The sequence below is a fragment of the Mytilus edulis genome, chromosome 14 (assembly GCF_963676685.1).
Source record: "Mytilus edulis chromosome 14, xbMytEdul2.2, whole genome shotgun sequence".
NCBI classification, from domain to species: Eukaryota; Metazoa; Mollusca; class Bivalvia; order Mytilida; family Mytilidae; genus Mytilus; species Mytilus edulis.
Genome location: NC_092357.1, coordinates 50,209,377 through 50,225,005, shown reverse-complemented (window position 1 = coordinate 50,225,005; position 15,629 = coordinate 50,209,377). Strand labels below are relative to the sequence as shown.

The window sequence follows — 15,629 nt, the reverse complement described above, 5'->3', positions numbered from 1 at the left end:
ATGCACTTATTCGGAAGATTTTAAATACCAACGTAGTATTGATACAAAATAAAATAATTATTTTGTACCTTAGCTTATTTAGAATACTTGTGTTCCTTGGGGCTCGTTGGTTTTTTTAACAGTTATGTATTTCGAGTACCAATTTTGCATATAGATACGAAAAAAAAAATGCAAGAAAGTAACCATGTGTAAATCACAAACCACAAATCCAAGATTGACAGAGCGTGCTCTGGTTCAAAGAAAAACGAAGAAAACATACATTTTAATGCAAAAGATATTAGTTGACGAAACATGTTAGAAATTAATTTGAAATGTCTTTAGCATAGTCTTTTTTATCGTAAATTTATCAATCTTATATATATTTATTAAAACAAATTTAGCATATAAAAGCTATTAATTTAAGTATATCGAATATTCAAACTGATAAAAAATAACGTTTTCCCATCATCTTCTTTTATCTGCAGCTACTTGTGATCCCGTAAAAACGTTGGCTGGTGTTGCTCACAATACGGTAGTGGGACAGACCTCGAAATGTCTCGATGGCATTCATAGTCCAGCTATTTACTTTGTTCAGTCTGCTTGCAGCTTAAACTATCGGTTGTCAGATTTATCACCAGGTCAAAAGGTAAGATTTTTTTATTGAACAATTAAAAATTAAAAATTAAACCATTATAGGTCAAAGTTCTGAGAGGTACACACATATGCAGCGGGTTACAACGTTTTAACAGGCGCCAACCTTTTGCATAATCTGCGAGTGTGGTGTAAAATCACAAGATAGAAAGACAGACTATCAAAAAAACAATTGATAAATTGAAATGGCTCAACTCAATTAAAAAGCATATTAACAAAATCAAGTAAACATACCCTGAACATTCACCCTTATCTGAAACAATCGTGTAACATCACACCATAAAGATACAAACTAAAATAACAATTTCAATGAAAAAACATATTAACACAAGTGAACATACACTGAACGAATAAATTTGATCTATGACACAATGTTATATCCACTATATTGCAAATATACTATTCCTCCGTCTGGTCATTCAACAAATACATTTCCCACACTTTTTTTTCAAAAATTACAAACAAGCAGCACCATGACCAAACTCCTATAGAAATATTCCTTAAAAAACACCTTGTTTTTCACAAACTGTTTTCTTAAATTAGGCTGTTCGTTTTCTCAATTGAATTGTTCCATACTTTTGTATATGGGCACCTTTTATGAGATTTTTAAAGCAAAATAAGTTATCGTCCTGTACCCCCAAAAAACGACCAGTATGTAACTTACAATAATTTATGTAACCCCTTTTTGTTTCAGATGAAAAATGTCTGTCAGACTCTTCCACACTACACTGCAGTGGCTCATTTTGTTGGCAATGTTTTGGACACTAGTACGACAAACAGAGATGCTGGAATTTTCATTGGATGTGGAACAGACCACTTTAAAGTAAGAAATGTCAATATGCAACGCACATCGGCAGATGTGATCTGATTGCCAATGAGAAAGTACCATTTAAACAAAAAAGGAAAAGAATGTAAAAGATAACTACATAGTACGGATTTTAGTTCTGGACGTACCCCATAAACTATAATAAGCTTTATTAGGACATGGATAAATAAATAGATGAAAATGAAAATCAATTTAAGCAAATATCATTTAAAAAAAACCAGTATGACAAATGGCAATCAACGATAACTATTGGACTATACAAGCTTTATTTAAGGAATGACTGAAATATTTTTTCTGTCTATGAAGAAATAACATAAAAAAATTGGTGCACACTGAATGACCCGCGTAGCGGGTTATTTAACAATGTGCACCACATTTTTTTATGTTATTTCGAATAGACAGAAAACATATTAGTCATTTCTTATAATTTAATTCTAAATTCCATTTTAAACCGTAGAAAACCATGAAAAAACGTTGGCGACGTCATGGTCACATGACTAAATTATGTCTATGGGCTGATAACAAAATAACGTCAGCCAATCAGAAGACGCGTTACTTTCAAAATTAAATTATTATTCATATGTTTTTGTTTTTTTCCCAGGTTGTTACAGAAAATTGTACTACTAAACTACACGTAGAGCACATTCTATTTACCGACCCGAAAGCAGATAGTTACTTTGTAATTAATCATCCATAAAATATAAAAATATATAAAATGCAGAAATAAATGGCAAAGATGGGAAATAGTTGAGTTGTTTATTACGTTTACCATACATATTACTTTGCTCCCCCAAAGTTCCGGTTTGAGCAGAAATGTTCCATATGTCATAATGACTTTTACTGAATACAGGTCAAAGCAGCAGGGCACTCCATATACAAGATGTTGTTGTTCGATGTAAGAACAATAATAACTTTGGTGTATCAATATATGAGCATATATTCAAGACACAGAATCCCAGGAATGTCCATTTCAAATTTTTAAATGAAATTGACACAACGTAAGCTCGTTGCGGGATCGTTGTTTCTGTGGATTGGATTTGCCCCACACACCCTCGAGTCCACGATTGGTACTCCACTCCATGTACTCAACTCTGTGTACTCCAATCCATGTACTCTAATCAGCTCAAGGGATTTTTTTTGTGAAAGCCAAAGAAATATTAACAGACATTTAAAATGACATATATTAAATTATTTTTTTTATTCTATTTGTAAAACATTTGAGCTTGCTTGTTCATGACAATTTGTTAAAAAAAAACAAAAAAAAAACAAAAAAAAACTCCAGCAAGGACAAATTTAGTATGAGATATAATTCATCAGTACTCATAAACATCAAACATTGGTGGTCTCGTGGTAGGATTCTATCCTTGAATGTGGATGTTCGTTGATTCGATCACGCTGTTGATTACGAATGGTCTCCCTTATACCACATACTAATCTCGGCTATCACAGTAGATTTTTAGATTTTTAATCCATGATCGCCGTATTTATTCCATAGCTATGTAAAGAGTCGATATTAAATAATTGCTACCCACGGACCCTATTGATTACACTTAAATCAACTGTTATTTACAAAGGTTGTTTTTATATTACTGTTCTCTCTTAAAAAAAAGAAGCAGGATATATACGACGAACGAGATATATGTATACATATGTACCACACAAACAGCAACACTTTTAATATACCTGTTATCTATATTATAGAAAAAAATCCTATATTTTTTTCAAAGTTTTTGTTATATCTTGATAGAAGTTCGTTCCGTTTACAAATTGAATCCCTTATCAAATCAACTTGAAAGAGTTGAAACCAATTTTATTACCAAATCAGAAAAATATTGAACCAAAAAATATAGGAAGAAGTTGTGACAATACAAAAGTCTATCCATGCATGCAGCACACAATAAAGTGATTGAGAAAAAAAACAAAAAAACTTTACATCAAAAAATTAAAATAAACCGAGCAAAATCAGGCCACGTTGAAATGGTTAAAATGTTATTGTAAATTTATTTGCTGCAAGTCATATACAAATTTCTTCTGTGATTTGGAACTTTGGTGACCTAACAGAATTAATATTTTCTTTTATATCCATTCCCAAAATGTGTTCATTTACTGTTTTGAATCACAGTGTATGGCCAATTCCGGTTAAAATCAGTTTTAATTCCAAAATAAATAACCCTCATCGCTTACTTGATGATACCTGCTTCACATGATCAATGATTTTCTAATTATACTGTGGATATTTACCCAAGAAACTGACGTGCGACATAGCGCAATGGATTGCTTTTGCGTCTTACGTTAAATCAGTTCGAGGTGTATGATGAAGACAAAATCTTTCAATCAGTTTAATTGAGGTCTTGAGCTGGCATGTCAGTAACTGCTAGTAGTCTGTTGTTATTTTTGTCTTTTGTTACCTATTCTGACATCGGACTCGGACTTTTCTTAAACTGAGTTTTACTGTGCGTATTGTAATGCGTTTGTTTTTCTACATTGGTTAGAGGTATCGGGGGGAGAGTTGAGATCTCAAAAAACATGTTTAACTCCGACGCATTTTTGCGCCTGTCCCAAGTCAGGAGCCTCTAACCTTTGTTAGTCTTGTATGATTTAGTTTCTTGTGTATAATTCGGAGTTAGTATGACGTCCATTATCACTGAACTAGTATACATATTTGTTCAGGGGTCAACTGAAGGATGCCTCCGGGTGCAGGAGTTTCTCGCTGCATTGAAGACCCATTGGTGGCCTTCGGTTGTTGTCTGCACTATAGTCGGGGTGTTGTCTCTTTGGCACATTTCCATTTTCAATTTTAGATTGACATTTTGTCTTGGAAAAACATTGTTAACATAATAGTATCTGTTGGATAATGGTACTAAAACGAATATTATGTTACGTCAATGGCCATACGATACTATAGGTTTATCCTAAATATACATGAGATATTTGCCGCTTAAAAAACACCAAACAATCAAACATTCAATCAATCAATCTATCAATAGAAACTTAAAACGATATACAAATATTTTTAATTAAACATTTATAATTCAATTTTTCACACGTCTTCTGATTAGCTGACAGTGTTTTGTATGGAACGCCATAGCTGTCTTATGTGTCTTTTTTATTATAATAAGGTGGGTTTTTATTATACGAAGGTGCTTTTCTATTATACGAAGGTGGTTTTTTATTATACGAAGGTGGTTTTCTATTATACGATGGTGGTTTTCTATTATACGAAGGTGGTTTTCTATTATACGAAGGTTGTTTTTTATTATACGATGGTGGTTTTCTATTATACGATGGTGGTTTTCTATTATACGAAGGTGCTTTTCTATTATACGAAGGTGCTTTTCTATTATGTGGAAGAGCTTTTCTATTATGTGGATGTGGTTCCCGTGATTAACCGGAAGTGTGGCGTGTCACATGGTTTGAAAACAGGGACGGGTCAATTGCTAAGATATGGAAAAATCTTAAATCAAGAAAATCAATTAAGTCTTTAAAAGTTTTTATGGACCAATTTTGACACAATCCAATCTTTCATTTGCGCCACAAGGTTATATTTCATTTGCGTCATTTTACAGGTAACATATAACAAAGAAATTTGAAATATTCATTGATACATCGTGAATAAGATGAGTTTCTTTAAGTATTCCTCCCTGTGTAACTAATTTAAAAAAGTTCATACTTATTGTTTAATATAAAACAGCGAGTTTCATTATGGTTACGATGACTAATTTCGGTGGAATATATTTTTTTTTATGCAATCAAAAACTTTGTTTTGGAATTATTACTAAAAGTCTCTTTTGAATTAACTTTTTTTTTATACTATTTACCTGTATTTTCCTGTATCACTGGTGCTAATGAAATGGTTTTTTTTTTTTTGCGCAAATGAAAGACGTTTTGGAGCAAATGATATGCCAAGTGGCCCAAAAGCAAAGCACCGCTTGAACATGTTTGAATAAGTGATAAACATTTTGACATATTAGGCCATGAACATTTAGTTAAATAATCTAATTTTGACACTTGTCGTAATTATACCCCACGCAACGAAGTTGCGGAGGGTATAATGTTTTTGACCCGTCCGTCCGTCCGTCCGTCAGTCCGTCCGTCAGTCCGTCAGTCCTGTTTCTTGTCATCTCAACTCCTCTCAAACCACACAACAGAATTTCACGAAACCTTTTCAGATAATAAGGACATGCTATGTAGTTGTGCATATCGACGGGAAATTGCGATTCAATTTTTTTTCTAGGAGTTACGCCCCTTTGAACTTATTTACTTTAATGTACTACTGCAACAGTTTGTCATCGCAACTCCTCTCAAAACACACTACAGAATTTCACGAAACCTTTTCAGATAATAAGGACATACTATGTAGTTGTGCAGATCGACGGGAAATTGCGATTCAATTATTTTTCTAGGAGTTACGCCCCTTTGAACTTATTTACTTTAATGTACTACTGCAACAGTTTGTCATCGCAACTCCTCTCAAACCACACAACAGAATTTCACGAAACCTTTTCAGATAATAAGGACAAACTATGTAGTTGTGCATATCGACGGGAAATTGCGATTCAATTTTTTTTCTAGGAGTTACGCCCCTTTGAACTTATTTCCTTTAATGTACTACTGCAACAGTTTGTCATCGCAACTCCTCTCAAACCACACAACAGAATTTCACAGAAACTTTGTAGATAATAAGGACATACTATGTAGATGTGCATATCAACAGGAAATTACGGTTCAATTTTTTTTCTAGGAGTTATGCCCCTTTGAACTTATTTGCCTCAATGTACTTCTGCAACAGTTTGTCATCTCAACGCCTCTGAAAACACACAACAGAATTTCATGAAATTTTGTAGATAATAAGGACATACTATGTATATTGACAGGAAATTATTATTCAATATTTTTTCTTATACAATTTTTTTTTCTTATACTTATTTAATTTCTCCAATGACAATGTGGGGACGTGGGGTATGTGAGCGTGCTCACTAAGGTTCTTTAATTACCAATCAAGCCAAATAACATGTCATTTGAGTTTTCACACAAGAGATCAAATACATTTAATAATTAAATTGACTTATTCAATCAGTTTTAACAATTCAGTTAATGTTTTCATAAAATATCATTTTAACAATTATTCCTCATAAAGATTTATTAATTTCAAAATATTATTAGATATAAGAAATGTTTTACACTTATGTCGATCAGCTCATTATTGTTCGTGGTGAAATCCGTCCGGTCAATTTTTTTTTTTGTTACAAAACATTTTTTTTTCTATGAAGTTTTAGTTTCATTAAAAAATATTGTAAAACAATAGCTACATTAATACTTTTTGTCATTCATTTCAACTATTTTTGCTTAAAAATATTGTTTAACTTTTTTTGTTAGATTTTCAAAAAATATAGTTATGTATCTCTAAGGTCTTCAAATATTGAAATAATCTATCAAATAACAAAAAGTTCTGACTATTTATATCTCATCCGGTCAATATATCCTGTCCCAATCCGGGCAATCGTCCTGTCGTTAGTGCAACCGGGATATATCGCCGAAAACAATGCAGGGTCAACAGGTGGACGAATTCCGATATATTGATAAATTCACTTATCAATTATCATTAATTGATTGTTTTATTTCAAATAAAATAGTCCATAAAAACTTTTAAAGACTTAATTGATTTTCTTGATTTAAGATTATTCCATATCTTATTAGCAATTGACCCGTCCCTGTTTTCAAATCATGTGACACGCCACACTTCCGGTTAATCACGGGAACCACATCCACATAATAGAAAAGCTCATCCACATAATAGAAAAGCACCTTCGTATAATAGAAAAGCACCTTCGTATAATAGAAAACCACCATCGTATAATAGAAAACCACCATCGTATAATAGAAAACCACCGTCGTATAATAGAAAACCACCTTCGTATAATAGAAAACCACCATCGTATAATAGAAAACCTCCTTCGTATAATAGAAAACCACCAACGTATAATAGAAAACCACCTTCGTATAATAAAAAACCACCTTCGTATAATATAAAAGCACCTTCGTATAATAGAAAAGCACCTTCGTATAATAAAAGCCCATCTTATTATAATAAAAAAGACACATAAGACAGCTATGGCGTTCCATAGTTTTGTCTATCAGCCCATAGACAAAATTTTGTCATGTGAACGTGACGTCATCAACCTTTTTATGATTTACTAGTGTTTACAATAGAGTTTAGAATTAAATTATAAGGAATGATCGTAACAATTTTCTATCTATTTGAATTAACATCAGAAATGTGGTGCACACTTGAACATAAACACGCTAACTACGCGGGTTCATATTCAGTGTGCGCAACATTTTTAATGTTATGTTTTCATAGACAGAAAAAAAATTAGTTATTCATTAGATAAAATAACATTGTCTTTTATCATAAATTTTATATGAAAGTTATCAAGTTATCGTGAGTAAAGCACGGAGTAGAGTTCTCCATAAATATACTTGACACATTTCTATTCAATGTTCTTTCGGTTGCTATGCCATGGTGTTATGAATTCTGCATTGGTGATATTGAGGAAAGCGTACGTTTTCGTCTAGAGCAGTTAAACCAAATTTCTTCATTTTGGGATAGGACCAATAGCGTGATAGTTTAATAGTATCTTTAGATTTTGAAACAACACGTTTGTGGCAAGAATTTCTATTTTGACTCAATAAAAATAAAATCTATACACAACATGTACTAGTCATTCCTTTTTTTAAACAGATGCGCATTTATTCAGTCGACTTCGGCTGCCTACAAAATTGTATATATCTGATTACATGTTATCTGATTACCAAAACGTATCAAGAAATTGTTAAGGACTTCGTTTCCTTTAACACCTGACCAATAATTAGGCAAACGTTCATGTTATTTTTAAGTTTTTAAAGGTTTGGGTAAAATAAAAAAAAATAACAACAAATAAATTCGAACATCTTTTGCAAATAAAAAATAGTCAAAAGATAATCTCGATTATAAGTCATGTGTATGTTCTTAATGTCATAATGTGGTCTAAAAAAGCATGATTTTCACAGTTTGATCATATGCTGTGCTGGTACGCCACAACCCCAGGTTAGTTTAAACATAGGTATTTATAGTGGATTGGGACTGCAACTTATATTAATCCCTTTCCACTTTGCGGGTGCGAGTGCTGCCTTGTAGCGGCATTAGCCTACTCGTATCTCGTATCAAAATCTACAAGGGTGTTTTTTTACGTGCAAGAGATTTGGCTCCCTCTTAACACGGGTCAGCCATTTATCGTCCCCTTCCGACGAACTACCATCGTTTCCTCAAGACCATACTCGCAAATGGTGCCAAGGGAGAGCCGAAAATTCAGTCCCTGAAATTTTCATCCTGGAACGGGAATCGAACCAGGAACCTTTGTGTTAGTAGTCCTACTAGTCTTAGAGAATTAAGACCCATTGCATGATAGTCAGTATACAGCTGTTATTAATGGTCAATAGTAAACTATGTTCACTCCAAGTATGCGAAAGCTAAGCACTTATGATATCTTTGTCCCCCGAGAACTTTATGAAACTTAAGGGTTACTGTATCAATGCAGTCCAAAGTAATAATAAATATTTGTCTTTTGCTAAAAATACTAATACCGTCAGAAGCTTGTTAAGAATTGAAGTTTGTTGTCCGCTTCCATGCTCAAAGACGGATAATGGATGTTTTGAGACTGTTTTCATATCTGCTTTGTTTAACATTTATCGCTAAATAATGACAGTAAGATTATGCTGGCATTGACAATGCTGAAATCTGAGTATCCAAGATTGAAGACCAAATGCAAGACCCGAATCGAACATTGCTAACAGGGTGTTAATGAATAATCAATAACTTAATTAAATCCCCCATGAAATAGAAAATCTACGCAGCAGTCCTTTATCATGATGTATATGACTTCGAACAACATCATGTTTTTTTACATAGAATTTATAGTATCATTGGTGCATATATTTAATGTTCTTAAATGTACTATAGGGAGAACACGATTGATTTATTAGGGAGCTACCATTTGATTTTTATGGAGGGCTAGGATGACATTTGAAAAAATAGGCAGGACAGGAGTTTTGAGTAAAAAAAAAAAGGCAGGATGAGACAATTTGCCAAAAAAAAAGTCAGGACGACAATTTAGGTAAAAAAGAGTCAGGATAAACTAAAAAAAAAAGCAGGACCAAACAGAAAGAAAAATAAAAAGGCAGGACAGAGATTACAGCTAAAAAAAATGCAGGACAAAATTTTTCATCCTAGAACCCCCCCCCCCCCCTAAAATCAAATGGTAGCTCCCTAAGTTGTGAGCTAATTGAATTTTAGTTTGTTACTATTTTGTGCTGTTACAAACATATGTCACCGACTGCATTCTCTATGCACCTGTCTCATGTCGTGAACCTGCACTATAGTGGTTGTTGTTGGTTAATATCTGTCAAATTTGGGTTTTTTTGTAATCTGGTCGCGTTTTAGTCTTTTTGACACATGTCCTTTTCAGTTTTCAATTATATCATTTCAAATGTGTAGGGGTTATCGTACCTGATTCTTTTGAAAATGTTTTGGACGCACGAAATATAAACAAATTTAATAATACTTTTAGATATTTGGATGATATTTTGGCTCTCAATAATGACGACTTCAGTATGTATATTAATGAAATTTATCCTGTTGAACTTACTTTAAATAAAGCTAATACTAACAATGACCACTGCCCTTTTCTCGATCTTGATATATATATCACTAATGGAAAGCTGAATACTAAAATTTATGATAAAAGGGATGATTTTTCATTTCCTATCGTTAATTATCCGTTTTTAGATGGTGACGTTCCCTTGTCACCATCTTACGGTGTTTATATATCTCAACTTGTACGATTCGCTCGTGTATGTAACAATGTTTTAGATTTTAACGAGAGAAATTTATGTATTACTGAAAAATTATTACACCAGGGTTTTCGATATCACAAACTAGTCAAAACATTTACTAAATTTTATCATCGGTATAAAGACATCATTCGTAAATATAGCTCAACATGCAGACTTCTAATACGTTCAGGTATTTCACATCCAATTTTTTATGGAAATATTCTTTATAAAGCACAAAGGTGTCAGTATTCACCTCAGAAACTTACAAAACCTTTGAATAGACTTATTAAGAAAGGATATAATTACGATACTGTTGTCAAGTCATTAAAGATTGCATATTTTGGCGTTAATATTGAGTCACTGATAAGGTCTTTGCATCGGAACTAAACACATTTATTCTAAAAACAGTTATTGGCATGACACGGGTTATGTTCTTCTCATATATGTTATGATGGTATGATACTAAACCCCTAACGGGAAGGATTGTGCCTGATGTTCATATGATGAAATCATAATCTTTCAGTCAGTTTAATTGAAGTCTGGAGCTGGCATGTCAGTTAACTGCTAGTAGTCTGTTGTTATTTATGTATTATTGTCATTTTGTTTATTTTCTTTGGTTACATCTTCTGACATCAGACTCGGACTTCTCTTGAACTGAATTTTAATGTGCGTATTGTTATGCGTTTACTTTTCTACATTGGTTAGAGGTATAGGGGGAGGGTTGAGATCTCACAAACATGTTTAGGCCAACCTTAAAAATATGTTTGTTTGCAGTTTTCCGACTGTACCTTCAGACTGAAGGGTCGGAAGGTAGGAAAAATATTTTATTTTATCAGCCAAAATACAGTTTAAACAAGCAGTTACACTAAACCAAGTTTCTTGTGAAGAAAAAAAAAACATTTTAAAACAACAAACACTGGACATGCTGAAAACCAACATCAAATGAACAGGCATATTCAGATAAAAAACTTTTTAACCAAAACTGAAACTTTAACATAGTGTCATTATCCAATTTAATATGACATAAAATATGGTATAATTATTAAATACTGGAACACATATAAACAAGGAATGTCATTATGACTAGAACTGTTTTAAAGAAATATATTCAGACATGTATGCTTCTTGACTAAAATGTTTTCATGAGTAGAGTATTTTCATCAGAAAAATGTAGATATTAAAGATTTATAAAACAATGTATTAAAGAGTGTATTTTTAATATAAAAAAAAACCATTGAATCTTCCTCAATTGAAAGAAAGGCAACTTGAAAAAAAAGTATTAAGGCATTCGACTGTTTTCATATTTCTAACAATATTTAATTATATGTGATAAGGTTATATTTTTGCCAGGCTTTAATGAAAACCAAAGAAATCTAAAGTTTGGGGTGAAATCCATAGCACCCCATTAAAAGTAAATGGTCTGTACTGAAATGTTTGTAATGCATAAAATAAATTGGCAGAATAGCTCCTAAGGACATGTTTTAATTGAATTCACACAGGCCACACAGTTTGGGTATATTTAATATTGTAAGAAAGAGAATAATTGCAATGAGTGGGGCAGCCCCCCTTATCCTAAAGGAGCATACTCATTGCAATCGAAGACAGACTACGCGAATGAATTTTATTTTTACAGGACATTCGGTCTGGTAAGCATCCTAGCTTTACCAGACCGAATGAAATTTTACCAGACCAATTTTTTTTACATCTAATTGTATATTATCCAACAAAAAACAACAAACATATGACTTTGTTGTGCGCTACTCCTCCCCAAAATGCACAAATTAAAACAAAATGATGTAACAAGAGGGGATATTGTTATGAAAGGTGAATGCATTTCAGTGAAGAGTAATTTCCCATTTTATTGGATTTTGACAATGTTTGTGAACTCAACATAATTTAGAGTTTCCGTATAAAATATTATTTCCTGTTTCTTCTTTCTTTTTCATATATCTTTTGGTTTTCAATTCTTGTGGTTATATTTCATAGCTAAATTTTGTAATCTGCTTGGATTTTTATTCATTTATTGTATTTAAATCGGCAAACCCGGAATTATCCTTATCCGTTCCCAGAATCTGATCCGGTTTTATTTACATTTCCGGTTGTGCCAATGATGGCATCCATTGTTGTTTTTGACAGTCAGATATGTTTTTACCTGGATTTACACATTACTGGTTGTCGATGTTCGGCATAAAGCTAGCGGTTGAACAAAATAATTAAAACATCGCTGTGATGAATAATAAAGATGAAAATGAATTTGAGATCGTTTGGCAATTTTGCTAGAATGTTACATGAAAAAAAAACACCGGACATTCGGACCGGAATTCAACAAAATTTTACCAGACCGATCCATTATTCACCGGATTTGTCCGACGGTCCGACGTATTTCGTGTAGTCTGCTTGAAGATAGATTTAATATAGAGAGAGTATATTTATTTTTCAAGCTAACCATTTATTTTCTCTACATCTTTGTGTAGTTAGGGTTGCTTCTTATTGATTTGGCATGATCTGTATCCATTAACTTTTAAAATGAGCCCTTCCCCCGTACAGGCGTGTTTACAGATATCCATGAAGATTTAAGTCACGGAGGAGTAGTTTCATCTTTGTCGTCTTCACAACGATTTGTAGAAAATATGCCATACTTCAAGCTGCTGTCGAATTATTTAACCACTGAAATTGGTTCCATAAAGTCAGGCTCCACAGATTCTGTACCCGATTTGTTTGAGACAGAATGGTTATCGTGTCAGTTATGAATATCCGCTGCATCATCGTCAATGATATCATCACACATCATTACATGTGCCTGAATCTGTATAAACAGTTTACTAATAAACTTTTTTGTTTGTTATTTGTCTTAAAATTAACACGAGACGACAGCGTAAAGTACTCCTCCGCGACTTCATGGATACCTGTAAACAATTTCCATGTGCTTTATCATTAAATGGTCACATGAACGCTTGACGGGAAAATAAGAAAAACCGAACTTGAAATGCGTAATTGACCCAGACTTTAAATCATTTCCGGAAAGGACCCAAAGTTCCGGATCGCGTCAATAGAAGTATTAAAAAAAAATTTTCTTCAAATTTAAAGCAATAAAATTTTCACAGTCGGGAGGATTTTCAAGGGTCGGTCGGTAAACTGCAAACAAACAATATTTTAATTTAAGCCTTAACCCCGCCGCATTTTTGCGCCTGTCCCAAGTCAGGAGCCTCTGGCCTTTGTTAGTCTTGTATTATTTTAATTTTAGTTTCTTGTGTACAATTTGGAAATTAGTATGGCGTTCATTATCACTGGACTAGTATATATTTGTTTAGGGGCCAGCTGAGGGACGCCTCCGGGTGCGGGAATTTCTCGCTAAATTGAAGACCTGTTGGTGACCCTCTGCTGTTGTTTTTTATTTGGTCGGGTTGTTGTCTCTTTGACACATTCCCCATTTCCATTCTCAATTTTATGTATACAGTCTATTTTCTTAATTCATTCAATGATATTTAATACATTTTTTTTAATAGTAAATTTGGAAATTTTAGTATATTACATGATTGACCTTAACCAACGAAAATCGCATTTAACTCAGTCGTTGATTGTGGATGAAAATAATACCTAAACATACAAAGCGCTATATGATTCTATTACATTACGTATCAAATCTCAAATACACGTTACTTGTCAACATTTTTCCCATAAAAAGAAATCTTAAACTTACAATTTTCACCAATTAAGAAATAGTTTTGACAAAAAAACACCCACTGCGCGCTTCTTTCATGTTTCCGCAATTTTTCCGGTTCGTAAACAAATTAGCATTTAAACTATCTCTGCCATAGTTAATGACCAGCTTCACACAGGCGCTTGCCGAGAGCAGTGTCATTCTATGGTATCTCAGCAGGTTTCTATTTCTTTGTTCAGTTTTGAGAACCACTCGTGAGTTTTCGGAGTATCGTTAAAGCTTGTTGCTACCGTAAATGTTATAATTCTATTCTAAAGATTACGTTCACATAAAACTAACGAAACGTCTCGTGAATTTTGAAGGAATTAAGAGCTCTTTGATAGTCACTTGGATCAATTCACAGTTTGATGCTCGTACATTATCCAAGACTGTAGAAATTCTTTATATATCGTTCGATATTTTTTTTTTGTGCAAAATAAAAAATATTGATGCAACGTTATTTTGAGAGGATCAATGATATCAAATAACTTTATTGCTATAATTTTTACGTCAAATAATTTAGATACGCAAATGTGATGGTTGGCGCACACCATCGTAAAACATGTTTTAACCTCACTACATTGTGTGTCTGTATCCAGTCAGGCTTTTTCGGACCATTTGTAATCTTTGTATTTGTTTTGTCTCTGATTTTAAATCCATTTTCGTAGAGGAGACTGTTGGTTGTTGTGCATTGTTTGTCCTGTGTACTGTCCAATGTTTTTGACAATTATCTATGTACTTTTTACAGAACTGCCGTTTAAGGAACAATTACTTGAGAATTTTAATGACCATCGTTCGATAATTTCAAAATGAATTTCAATGATAAAACAATTATAACAAGAACAATTCCAAACACAAAAAACAAAAAATGAGAAAGCAAAAGTTGTCACAGGAGCCCTTTCCACGAGACTGTTCATTAAGAAAATGTCCTCACAGGAAAAGAAAACATTTCATCTGCAAAGTAAGAGATGGGTCTGTTGCTTGATATTGGTCTGAACAATGTATCTTTCTTTCTGATATTTTAGAATTTCTATCTTGTATGCATGGTGTACAGAAACCTGGATATGTGCTTACTAAATAGCGACTCATGAGAACTTATCAATACATTATAATTATAAAAAAGAAGATGTGGTATGATTGCCAATGAGACAACTATCCACAAAAGATTTAACTCTCCCAAATATACTTGATAAATAATTAGTCTTTAATAAAAATGCAGTATTTGGTTCATTTTGTTTTTAGGCATTTATAAATATGAAACTGTCGTTCCAAGGGGTAAGTAATTAAAATGTAATTCAAGTAAGAATATAGACTTTATGACCCTCAAAGAGTTTTTAAATATCTAATTTTGTAAAATATTTAACTTTTCACAACTTTTTCTTCAATAAAAATGACATATTTAATCTACTATAGGAACTGTGTTTACACAGGACTACGGTAAATAATTTATTTATTGTCCCATTCTTCTTAGTACAGTCACAGATGTTAAAAAATAAACTGCATTATAAAAGGGGCGTAACTGTATTTAGCGGAAGCATTGTATTACAAGAGCTAAACGCGGAATGGGTCTGACATGTTATTGTCGTAAATTGTTGAAGCATG

General features: G+C 32.8%; 1 protein-coding gene across 1 annotated transcript in view; it reads left to right on the top strand.

The window, feature by feature from the left end:
- LOC139502579 (uncharacterized) overlaps window positions 1-2,200 on the top strand; it is a 35,887-nt gene extending 33,687 nt beyond the window's left edge. The window contains exons 22-24 of the mRNA XM_071292084.1: window positions 465-625; window positions 1,325-1,453; window positions 2,058-2,200. Of these exons, the coding sequence (XP_071148185.1) occupies window positions 465-625; window positions 1,325-1,453; window positions 2,058-2,153 (386 nt within the window). The 3' untranslated portion in view covers window positions 2,154-2,200. The remainder of the gene's footprint in view (window positions 1-464; window positions 626-1,324; window positions 1,454-2,057) is intronic.
- The last annotated feature ends 13,429 nt before the right edge of the window (window positions 2,201-15,629 follow it).